The 12,901-nt window shown below is 35.6% G+C and overlaps 1 protein-coding gene and 1 long non-coding RNA gene across 2 annotated transcripts; both read right to left on the reverse strand.

Annotated features, from left to right (window-relative positions):
- Window positions 1–1,495: 1,495 nt before the first annotated feature.
- Window positions 1,496–11,804, reverse strand: LOC115241706 (fatty acid synthase-like). Its single transcript, XM_029817615.1, has 7 exons — window positions 11,710–11,804; window positions 11,295–11,639; window positions 7,682–10,857; window positions 7,015–7,483; window positions 5,072–5,414; window positions 3,483–4,963; window positions 1,496–3,180 (listed from the first exon to the last, which is right to left on the reverse strand). The coding sequence occupies exons 1-7, from the start codon at window positions 11,753–11,755 to the stop codon at window positions 2,795–2,797; spliced, it is 6,246 nt and encodes a 2,081-aa protein (XP_029673475.1). The 5' UTR covers window positions 11,756–11,804; the 3' UTR covers window positions 1,496–2,794.
- LOC115241707 lies at window positions 6,435–6,898 on the reverse strand. The gene is made up of 3 exons (XR_003884954.1): window positions 6,822–6,898; window positions 6,658–6,760; window positions 6,435–6,500 (listed from the first exon to the last, which is right to left on the reverse strand). It is a non-coding gene; the product is annotated as an uncharacterized LOC115241707 (long non-coding RNA).
- Window positions 11,805–12,901: the final 1,097 nt, after the last annotated feature.

Genomic DNA, 12,901 nt, shown 5'->3' on the forward strand with positions numbered 1-12,901 from the left:
CATATATTATATAGTGCATATTTATTTTATGAAACAAAATAATTTTTATTTCAATTAAATAATTGTAATAAAAATTTTACCTCCTCGATGGTATCTCCACCTTAACGAAGGCATTTGCCGGGTGAGGAGGTTTGAGTACTCTAATGAACCTGAGAGCTATGCCGGTGGTAACATATAGCGTTTTCGAGTGATCAAGAATGATCAATTCTCTGAAACCGATTGAAATGAATAAAACTCAAACTCTGTCTTGGATTTTAGAGATATTTGGATTATTAGATTAATCAATGAATACTTCGAGTAAGCGTTTGATTGATTAATCAGCGCAAAGAATCTTGTACTTTAAAGATAAAATAACGTCAAAAACGGAGAATATATTTTATATTATTTATATTAATTAGATTCTCTCAAAACCTATTTTTGATCAAATATATATTCATGGTAAATTGGATTTAATCGCTCTCAAAGCGATCAAACTTGAATATTTTTAAATAAAATGAAAGTGAAAAAGACAATAATAGAGAAAAAGGAGCTTTAGTCGTTTTTTTAATTTAATGTCGTATAAATACATATTTAAATCTCCTGAGAAAAGTATTATTTTCGCATTTCTGATCTTTTAAGGGGTCTTTCTAGTTTGACGCTCTGAAAATAAGGCAATTTTTGGGAACTTTTTTAAAGAAAAGTATAAAACATATTAATTCTAAACTTTGCACATTTATTAAATAACATTTCAAGTATATCCTTAATTTTTTTTCAAACAAAAATATTTGTTTATTTCAGAGTTATAGTAGTCCAAATCAGAGTATCTAAAAGAAAATTGTTGTTTGTGGCGAACATGATTCCACAGCCATTATAGCTATCTGAAATAAACAAAACCAAAAAGATTCTTAATCTGTATGAGTGTGGCTATTGCGTTAACTAGAATTAAAAAAATATTGAAAAACAAAAAATAGCAGTGTCCCAAAAAAAAATTTCATTTTTTACCAAAAAATTGGTTAGTTTTGTAAGTCGCAAAATTCGAATCTAGTTCACATTATTGTTACACTCATACATTAAGAATCTGTTTGGTTTTTTTATTCCAGATGACTATAACGGCTAGAATCAATTTTTTGTTCCTGTAGAGAAATTGTAAGTTGATTAGCTATTGTGTCGCTTTTTATCGCGCGGCAAGCGTTGTCGCGTCTTTTGAGCAGGAGCCAATAGGCTGCTAGTAATATTACAGGAATATTACATATATGGAAAAACCTTCTAGTACAGATTGTTAATAAGAATAGACACAGATTGAGATGTGTGTGTGTGTGTGTGTGTGTGTGTGTGTGTGTGTGTGTGTGTGTGAATAAGACGAAAAAAATTACAGTAGAAAAATTACAACTAAAGAGTAGATACATATTAAATAAGATAATAACATTTAATGATATTAAACTAAATACCGAAGAATTCTTTTAATTGAATTAAAACTCGTGTTAAAAAAGTCAATATACGTCGAAAAATCATTTGCCAACGAGTACATACGGTTGAGTAGTTTATATTTTCTATAAAAGATACGATTAGATTCAATAAAAAATAATTCATTATGTCTAAGCGATTTATCCGCAATTCGTAAATTGATGACCTGACTTTAGCAAATCAGGAGAATCAATGTATCCATTAACCAGCTTACACACGAATACCAAGTGCAACAAAACTGGGCGATTCTTTAACGTTAACAGATTTATTTCTTTTAACAAACAATTATAATTATGATCGAAAAAGTTCATTGATTTAAGTTAAAACTAACATGGCGAAAAAAACGATGTTAAATTCTCTCAAGCAAAGTACACTTATTTGCGTAATAAAGAGTTCAGATGATTGAAGCATTCTAAACGCGGTCTCACAAGGATGCAATACAATAATTTTAAACGACATGATTATCGACAACGCATTTGATTCATATAATGGTTTTTTTTTACAATTTATATTTACATTTATATTTATATTTTATATTTATATAATTCACATTTATGCGATGTTGATAATTTAGTATTTGTATTACGCTGAAGAGGGTCCAAAGGAGGGACCAAAACGTTCGTTTCGTTTAAAATATGACAAATGTCTAATTTATAACTAAAATAAAGTATGCGCCTTGAAACCAGCGTTGGCTCTAAATTGCTATTTGTATGTTAATTAGTATTGATCTTGAGAGCCTATTCACAGTTTAATAATTTGAAAGTATTAACATTTTTGAAAAAATTGACACGACCGGTTTACAAAACCAAAAGTCTCTTGAATGCAGCATTCATAATAAGATTTATATTTCTCTGGAAAGAGAAAAGATCTAGGTAGCTGTAGGTAAGAGGCATTAATAGATTAGTGACTCGACGGAAAATCTTTAAGTCGTCGGCTTGCTTTTAGTCGTTAATAAATATATTAAAGAATAAAGGACCCAAATGAGATCCTTGAAGGATCCTCGAAAAAACCGCGATATTCCTAGAAAAAGAATTTTACAATTTTACAATTTTTGAATTTTTATTTGTTATAAAGATTGATAGAGAGAGCCAGTCCAAGAAAGTTCCACCTATACCAAGGGCACGAAGCTTATTAACTAGCATCATTTGATTAATCATATGACTATCAAATAGTTTTTTTTAAATCATATCATTACCATATCATTATCATACTATCATCATTTTTAAAAATCATGTAATTACCATTATATTTACACACACATTGGAAAGCCATTGGAAAGAAAAGTTTTAAAAGAAAAATATTTAAGTTAAAAAGTATGTATAGAGACTTGCGATCCTCTTTGCATTCTCTTCTAACTTGTTAAGAAATCGCGAGATACAGCGCTTGCTAATAAACCTCGCATTTCATTTACAGTCAAGGCACGCATCTCTCGGAACGATAACATAATATTATAGTCCCTTTCAAGAATCTGTTTTATCTCCATATAAGCCAGTGAATCGATACCTAACTTTTCGAAGTTGTCATCGGGAGTTATCGAATAGACATTTTCAATACCAAGGATATTGCGAATGATTTGGTCGAAGTCAACTTTGTCGCTGTTATTCACGGATTTCTCGGCTATCACCGTGGATAATAGTACCGCGTACGGTTGTTGAAGAAAAATGTCCATGGTTGCAAAACAGCTGGATAAATGTTGCATTAAAACAGCGCCTGTATAGATGTTTCTATTCTTTGTATCTATAAAAATAATAGTATCATATAATATATATTATATAATATCGACGATTACTGTCGACTTTGGCGATTTGCGAGGATATTTTACACAATATTTAAACGCTTTCTAATTTGTTATTCTTTTTTTGATAACATAATATTATTATTTTGTAATTATTTTAAACAAAACTTTTTAAACAACATTTATTTTAAACTTATAATTAATCTGCAACTATTTTTTGATACTGTTCCTGTTAATAATAATATAATAAAATAATATAATAATCACTGAATTTCATGGAAAAAGGTAAAGACGTAAATCTCACCTTCATATAAGCCGACATCTTTGATAGGACCCCATTGAATAGCAAGACCGGGCAAACCAGCGGCACGTCTCTGCTCCATCATTCTTTCCATAGCTGAATTCGCAAGACAGTAATTAGATTGACCCGGATTACCAATGCCAGACGATATAGACGAAAACACAACAAAGTGATCCAATGACGGACAGGATTTTCTCGACGTCGTATCCAGATTTCTTGTACCGTTGATTTTTGGCAAGGTTACCATTTCGAAGTCGGCTACTTGCAGGCTCTCAAAGAAACCGTCGCGTAACACAGCGGCCAAATTAAATATACCGCCTACCGGAGCCAGCCGATTGCTCTCGTCAATCAAACGTTCGGCACCTGATAACGTCGTGATATCTGCTGTAGAGATAATGATTTTGATTCCGCTCTCACGCCAATGTCGCACGCGGAATGCCTGGTAACCGGTGCGTATGCCGGTACGGGACACGAGAATGATGAATCTTGCGCCGCGGGCGATCATCCAATTAACCAGTTCTAGGCCAAATCCACCGAGACCGCCGATCAGCACGTATGATTTCTCCGAATTCATATAGGTACGCGGTATGGCCGACATCGTCTTTAGTATCGGCAGCACATTCTTCTGCTGCTCCTCGTCCCGAATTTTCAGTAATATCTTGCCGATGTGCTTTCCCGTCGCCATAAATTTGAATCCCTGTTCGAGATATTCCTCCCGAAATACCTTTGTCGGTAACGGACGCACCACACCGTTCTCGATTCCTTCCGTAACAAATCTAATCGTTTCTCGCTTGTCCGCGCAATCCTCAAACAGCGTTTCTAGCTGTATACCGTGGAAAGCGATGCTCTTTAAAAATATCGACATATCTATGCGGTTGCCATTTAATATGTTATATTTCCCGATCTCGAGGAATCGACCGTTGATCGCGAGGCATTGTATGCTGGCATGCAGTTTCTCTTCTGCAAGCGAATTTAGCACCACATCGACTCCACGTCCTTGGGTCTCGTTAAGAATCAATTGTTTGAAACTCGAATCTCGGGAATTACCGATGTGCTTATCGGTCAATTGCGGAAATGTTTTCTTGAGGTACAGCCGCTTTTCCAGCGTGCTAACAGTAGTAAAGACTGTGCAGCCGGCATGCAGCGCGATGGCGATTGCCGCTTGACCGACACCGCCCGCACCGGAGTGAATCAACACGCTCTCTCCCGCTTTCAATTGACCTCGTACAAATAAAGCATAGTAACTGGTCGCGTAAACGACCGGTATTGTTGCCGCCTGTTCCAATGTCCATTTGTCGGGTACTTTCCAGAGAAGATCGGTATCCGGTAGCACGGTGGTCGCCAATCCCATTGTCTTAACTATACCCATTACTCTATTACCGTTCGCGTCTCTTCCGGAGAATTCAAGTCCTAATAAATTCTTCTCCATCCTTGATAATGAGACGGTGTTTGTTGATAGTTTACCAGTCGCTAGCATAACATCCCTATTGTTAACACAAAATTTATTTATCAATTGCATTTATCAATATGACAATATGTTATGTCCATATTATTAATTGAATGAGAGACGAATAACTCTTATCAAAACTTACTTGAAATTTAAGGACGCGTAGTACACACTGCAGAGTGTATTTATATATTTTGTCTGACAGTATGTTAATGGGCTTTGAATCCACTTCAAGCTACTTAAATCTCCCGTCTTTAGTGTATTTACATAAGCGTGCTCCACTTGCACGTCATTGTGGCAATCTAATTGCAAATACCGATAGCTGCCCCATTGACCCCCTTTTAACACATTAGCCGATAGTTCTTTATCCAATTGCTCCACATAAAACTCTGCGGATAAATCGAATTTGGGAGCGTTATTATCTTGAATGAAGACGTAACGCACGTTTGTAGTCTCGTGCCGGATGGAGTTTATAAATCCAATTAGACCTGCAAATTAAAAGTAAGGATAGTTGACAAAACATAATATGCTGATAAACATTCCAACAAAATTAAAATAAACAGATCAAATTGATATTTTCTAAACAGATATTTTTAAAAATTGAAAAAGAGAAAAATGAGTTTTTTAATTATAGTGTACGGCTCTATGATATTCCTGTGCCGCAGTTATGCCGTTCGTTGCGGTAGAAAAAAGATTATTTCCAAAACGACGTGCGAGTCTTTTTGACAACTACGGCAAAAATTTTAAATTTTGAATAATTATCAAGTGTGAGTATGTTACTGATAGCTCCGTTTTTTTTAATTACATTATATGAATTCCTTGTGTGTTCTATAATTAAAGTTTCTGGAATTTTATAAAGAGCATTTCTTCGTAAGTGCTGGTTGTGTCGCGCGAGTTCGATAGTTCGAGATCAATTTACGTAACAATATTATATAAAGAATTATTATATACTGTTAAAAAAAAAGAAAAAAAATTTTTTTGATCTTTTTTGTTCTGTGCTTTAAAAAAATACATTGTTTTGTTCTTCAAAATTACGTATTTTTGATATTCTGCAGCTCAATAAAAAGTTTTTTTTTGGAAGATGTAAATCAAGTTTCATAAAATACAACATTTTGTCTATAAAATTCTTTCTTTTTTAATTTTTCTACAATTTTTTTCTTTGGCCGAGCTATACGATTTTGAAACTAGACCTGTATTTTTTAGAAATGAGAAAATTAAAAAATTTTGTTTAAATTATTGATAGCATAGTTAAAGTACAGAAACTTCAAGCTTCAAAATGCTTTTTTTATCTACGATGATTTTTCGCCAAGTTTTAGGCCCATTCTACAATAAGTCGTAAGTCGTTAGTCGTAAGCAAATTGATCAATAACAGTTGATTATTCCAAGAATATTCTCGAAATAATCGACTGTGGTTGGCGATTTATTAGAACGGACCTTAGCGATCTGAAAATAACCCAATTTTTAACGTATAAAAAGTGTTCCTTTTTTTTAGGTGTATATATATATATTACGAGAGCGCTTTGGCGCTTTGTTGACATGTTCCAGGCCAAGCCAAGGCCTGTGTGGCGATGTGCCTGCGTTTAAAAGTGGATAGACTACAAAATTTATTCTTCATCAGCATCATATTACAATGTACTATGTACTAAATATAGTGAGACTATGCGATTATTCGACGCTCACTTTATTCGCATGCGTTAGAAAATGGAGAATAGAAACATAATTTATACTTACTCTGACCGGAAAATCTAGGAAGGAAATCGTCGACTTTGATACAACAGTCCGGCGAGTCGATAATGAACTGTGGCTTGCCCATTGACACCACCGCGAACTTAAACTTCAAAGTTTTTTTATGAATTCTCATAAGAGATCAAAAAAGATTAGCTAAGGATGCCTACCTTTTCGAATTCTTTTTCCTGTACTCCTAATTTCTTTAGCAATCTATCCTTCATTTTTTGAAAAGGTTCACCCTATAAAGTACAGCGTTACAATTATTAAAATGCATCTTTTTAGGTGTATATATATATATATATATATATATATATGTATAAAAGCGAATCTATATATGTAATTATTTATTTAAAATTGTACCAAGTGACTCTTCGCCTTGAGATACAAAGAGCACTTCTTGATTCTTGCTGTCTAAGTTTCTTAGCGCTGTTTTTGCATTCTCCAACCATGAGAAATTTTTTTCTGTGATATATACAACGATAAGTTCTCTTCCTTTCCTTCGCTTCTTTAACAAGAGATAAATTTTTCCCGAGGAGTCGATTTGTTTTCCAGCTAACGTCAGATTCGCTTCCTTCAGTATAATCTTTAAATTGAGTGGTATAGTAGTTTCTTCCAAAAGAATAAAGCAATTGGATCTTAAGTTAGCAGCCAGATTTCTTAGAATAGTGCAAGATCGTCCAGACAGTACATTCGCCGCTATGAAAAGATGCATATTATGAGCAGGGATTGCATCGTTCGCTTCCGGCATCGTAACTTTAACCTTCACGTTCATTTGATTAAAACGAGTCGTGTAATCATTGATGGAACTGACGTCTTCCTGTAGATTAATCTAAAACAATAGAAGCAGAAAGTTCATATGCACTTAGAATTGTTCACGCAAAAAAGCTTACAATCAAATAGAATTTGCTCAAATAATTTTGTATTAAGGGATTTTCATCTGTAAATTACGGAATCTTCAATCGAAATTATATTTATTTACTTTCTGAAGTGACACAATGTGCATTAAAAATCTGTGATAAGTACTTACGGTAAATAAAGGCTTTTCATGCATAATATCTAATATAAATGGTCTCAAACGGCTATTCGGGGCTTGATTGTTCGCAATTTCAACGGCATTAATTTTAAACGTCGTTAAGTTCTCGCACATAACTTCTAAGAGTACAGTGAGTGCGTGAACTTTCCCTCTCGTATGATTTTCCAGATCTAGGCTGTACGAATTTTCGTAAGGCACGAACGCGTAACGTTCGTACTTGGGTTTAGTTTGAATCTGCTGTCGTTGAGATGCGGTAGTCTTTATATCTTTGATTAGAATACCGCCGGATTTAATAATATCAGCGTTCTTGTTATGATATACTGGCAATCCGCCATCTTTTGGTAACTTGTCGACCAATTGTTTGTGAAGAACGGGGTCAATCGCGACATATCGAATCTTTGATCCATACACTAATTTCCGGTCGTTGGCTATAAGATTAAGCAGAAACATATTATCTATATATGAGCTCCATTCGTTGAACCAAAATAACTCGCCTACAGTGCAATAACTGTCGATGGATTTTATCCCTTTAAAAAAACCGCTGAATTCGTATCCGCGCAGCTTCAGTTCTTTATAAACGTCCTCGGTGCTCAACGGTAATAAAAACTCTTTGTCGGTAGGCGGTATCGGTAGCAAAGGCAAGTTCAGCTCATCTTTTTCACTGGGCTCTACAGTGCGTATGTTACCGCTAAAAATTACTGTATTGAGTTCACGGACCACAAAATATCCTGTTTCTTCGATGATTTTTATCGATAATTTGACGGTTTTCTTTTCCGGCAAGAAGGTGATTCGCTGGAACCACATGTCTTCAAAGATTACCGGAAGTCTCTCGAAATAAATGTTGCGTAATTTCGCGAAGGTTTTCCAAACCATGAGCGCGAGATGGGGGCCTGGAAGAACAACTCGACCGTCGATTTTGTGTCCCGCTAAATATGCATCCGTTTCTCTCGATAGATTTATTTCCACAATATGCTCTCCCGACGATCCCTCTGACTCGTGCTTGTAAACCGGTATTTCCCATGTACTAGAGTGATCCCACTTGATTAGAGGTCCGATCATTGGTGTTCCGCGACCAACGGGAAAACTAACTGTATCCGACAGATACAATTTCAGGATATCGGGTTGCGCGCCGGCCATGTACATCTTTCCCACATTAGACAATAGAAAGATCAGATTGTTTGAATGATTCTGCTTTTGAAGGCTGATATTGATCACCGTCGATGGTAGCGATCTGCGTAAAATCGCCTGCAACAGACAATGCGGCGCGATCTCGATAGTTATCGCATTATCCGGAATGTGCGCGATTGCTTCTTTGAAGAGCACGGGTGACAACATATTGTTCACAAAATACTCTGATGAGCTGAATTGTGCAAGTGAGCTATCCCATGCGGTTTTAGGTATTGAACTGGAGATCCATTTGCCAGATCTTTGTTTTGATTTTGGTATAATTATGTCGAGCAAGGCGCGCAGCTTGGACTCAGCCGGGGCAAGGTATTTGCTATGAAAGGCGATGCCGGAACATTTGACCGTTTTGGCAAAGATATTTTTACTCTTCAGCACTTCTACAAATTTCTGTACAGATTCGGACGGGCCGGAAATGGTGACCAAATCCGCGGAATTGTGACAAGCTAAACTAATATCGGACGGACATATTTTTTTGGCTTCTTCCCAATTCAAACCGACTGCTGCCATATCGCCTGGTTCCAAGTCAGAATCTACGATCGATTTGCCTCTGTAATAGGCTGCCAAAATAGTTTGTTCTAGCGTAAACGCACCGTCAGCATAGGAACAACTCAGTTCGCCGATGGAATGTCCAACTATACCATCCGGTTTTATACCTATGGATGTCAGCATATCGATGAGAGCGATCTGGATTGCCACAATCGATACGAAAGCATCTGTTACGATCTCGTATGTCTCGTTGGTGCCATTCATTATAATATTCATTAGATCGATGTCGTGATTTTTCAATACGTCCGCGCATCGACGCAGACTTCGATGGCATGTTTCAATACCAAGCAGTTCACGGCCCATGCCCGGCCATTGAGTGCCCATGCCGGAAAATACAAACCAAATGGGGCGTTTCTCATCATAATTTTCCTGGGCTATTTCGCGCATACCATCGTGAGCAAGTATCTCGTAGCCGCGAGTGTTGTGTCCCGATATGTTATCACTGTGTACGGCGCGTAATAGAGACAAGAACTCATTATCTTGTCGATGCTCATTTGCCTTGTCTAGTAACACATGCACAGCTTCTTTTGTGCGGCCCGATACGACGACTAGTTTCGGCAGTGGTTCGATAGTACTTGTCATGGATGATATGTTTGCTTTCGGATTGCTATCTAAAATGACGTGCGAATTTGTACCGCCGAAACCGAACGAATTGATGCCAACGAGACCGCCGTTCCATGGCGTAGCTTTGTCGATGACACGAATACGTCCCTCGGTTAGTGCTGGGATGCTTGGATTTGGAACAGCAAAGTGCAAATTTGCGGGGATTACACCGGTTTCCATCGCGATCAACACCTTAGCGATCGAGCACAGTCCGCTAGCGGGTTCCGCATGTCCCATATTTGACTTGACGGAGCCAATCAACAGCGGTGTCTTTCTGTCTTTGCAGAATAGTCTATCGATGGCATCTACTTCTTGAGAATCACCAACTTGGGTACCGGTACCATGCGCCTCTACATAAACCACATTTCTTGGATCGATTCCCGCTTTGTTATATAACTCGCGCAACATCAAGTACTGAATGTCATTGTTCGGATAGGTAATACCTTCTGGTTTGTAGCCATCCGTATTTGTTGCCGTGTTTATCACCTTGGCGTATATTCTGCGTGCATCCATCGTTTTCTGCAGATATATCGCGATCACTGCTTCAGATCTCACATAACCGTTAGCCGTGGTGTCAAATGTCTTACACTTGCCATCCTTGGACAGCATATTTAATTGATGAAAATGAATGGTATTCGCTGGATCGAGTATTATATTTAATCCGCCGACGATAGCAGAGTCGCATTCACCGGTGCGTATCGCGACGACTGCTTGATGCATAGCAGTCAAGGACGAGGAGCAGGCCGTATCCACTGTGTAACTGGGTCCAATAAAATCAAATGAATAAGAGATTCTGTTGGCGAACATTGATTTGAAACATCCGAGCACTCTGTATTCTGCAAACAGACAATAAGTATCCTATATAATTTACTCAATCTCAAAAGATATAATAGCTAAGGTTATATGTAGCTAAGGTTTAAAGCGTTTTTGGAGTAAAAATTTATAATTCGTTAATAATAAGTAGATTTGCAGATATATATATTGTAAATCTAACTTTTAAACTGTGTATATTTGTGAAAAAATAATATTTTAATCAATTATATCTCTTTTTCGCTAAAATCTTATATCTTTATCTAAATTTCTTTATATTTTTATGTCTTGTTTCATAAAGAAATCATAATTCTAACGTATCAAATATCTCTTATATTTGTAAAATATTGAATACATTTATATTTAAAAAGTAATTTGACTATTTCTAACCATTTTTTTTTGACTTTGTAATATTACTTTATTAGGCGGAAATTTTCATGATAAGATTATGAAATGTAGAAACCGTTTGATTCTGTTTTCCATATATGATTTGCATCCGAAAAAGATACACCGACAAACACGCCAGTACGTGATTTTCTTAAGTTTGATGGATTGATGCCAGCGTCAATTATTGCCTCGTATGTCACTTCTAGCATAAGACGAAGCTGCGGATCCATGACGCGTGTCTGCTTAGGATACACTCTGAAGAAAGAGGCATCAAAACTACTAAGATTTTTTATTTTGCCGAATCTAGGCGGCTCCCCGTAGATGCCCGCTGACCAACGGCGATCATTCTCGGTTACCATATCTGTTCCTTTCATTAAATTCTCTTTAAACTCCTCAATGTTTGAGGATTCAGGCAGACGACCTAGAAAAATATCAATGCATTATATTCCTGTAACGAATTGACCGTGGCTGCTGAAGACCAGCATAATTACCTGAAATACCCGTAATAACAATGTCATCTTCAAAATGAGCAGGCATTTTGATTTTTAAATAATTGGCTTTTATTTTTATTTTTCGGACTGACTTTTTTTATCTGTAAAGACAAAATCAATTAATGCTAAAATTATATATGATTTATTATAAGACATATATATATAAGAAATTACAAATAAAGATATCCTTTTGTTCTACATTGCTGCAGGACTTTCTTATTTAATTTTTTAACTTCAGGGGTTTCAAAAAGCTTTTTTCTGGTGGTTTCTTTTTCTGAGTGATAGTTTTTGTTTCCAAATGCTTTTTGTAAGGAGACAAAGTCAGGATAACAGTTTTTTTTCTTTTCATTACATGAAGTGTGTAGGTACCCGGTTTTGCCCCAACACGAAGAAAATAACAAACACGGCGGCTATATATTTTGATGTACAAAGTGACGATCAAAACTTATGCGATATACTCTCTAATATATACAGAATACAAGGCTGTATTTACAGAAGCAGATGCTCCGTGTAAGAAAAATCTATAACGACTCGATTGTTGCCCCGATATCGATCTTTTTTGGCTCGAAAATTTTAAATTTCTCTTAAAAAGGAATTGTCGTATGTACGTGGGCACGGTTTATCTCAAAATAATGATGGCATCAATCTACAACAAATAACACGAGTTAGTTAAAGATAGTAGCACTTATCATGAAGAAGCAGAGATACCCGGTTTTACCCTACTTTCCCCTATATATAAAATTTATTTATTGCAATATTGAAAGAAAAAATATATCCCATAATACAAAACACAGAAAAAACATAAAATAAAAAATTAATAGAAAAATTAAAACTTAGAGAAATTAATATAACAAATTAAAAATTTATACAAAAATTAAAAATTAATACAAACAAAAAAAAATTAACGTATGTTCACATTTCTGAACGTTTCGTCATTCTGCATATTAAATATTGTGTTGTGATGGATAATTATTCGAAGGAATTGTTAAAATCTTGGGATTTAGACATTCTCATCAAACATTTCGAAGGTAAGTAATATCTTGTTTAATAATTACAATTTAGAAATGTATAATCCGTATTAAAATAAATTCAAAGTTGTTACTTTTATAAGCAACTTTTACAGATTCACTCTTATAGAAGTTGAATATGTACATGCATTTACTTACAGAAAATTGCATTGATAAAGATTCCA

Source organism: Formica exsecta, unplaced genomic scaffold (genome assembly GCF_003651465.1).
Source record: "Formica exsecta isolate Colony F162 unplaced genomic scaffold, ASM365146v1 scaffold504, whole genome shotgun sequence".
NCBI lineage: Eukaryota > Metazoa > Arthropoda > Insecta > Hymenoptera > Formicidae > Formica > Formica exsecta.

Coding starts and splice junctions, on each gene's coding strand:
- LOC115241706 (XM_029817615.1), bottom strand. CDS start 11,755: ATGCCTGCTCATTTTGAAGATGACATTGTTATTACGGGTATTTCAG. Junction 7,484..7,681: donor ATGAAAAGCCTTTATTTACC/GTAAGTACTTAT, acceptor CTATTGTTTTAG/ATTAATCTACAGGAAGACGT. Junction 3,181..3,482: donor AGATGTCGGCTTATATGAAG/GTGAGATTTACG, acceptor TTATTTTTATAG/ATACAAAGAATAGAAACATC.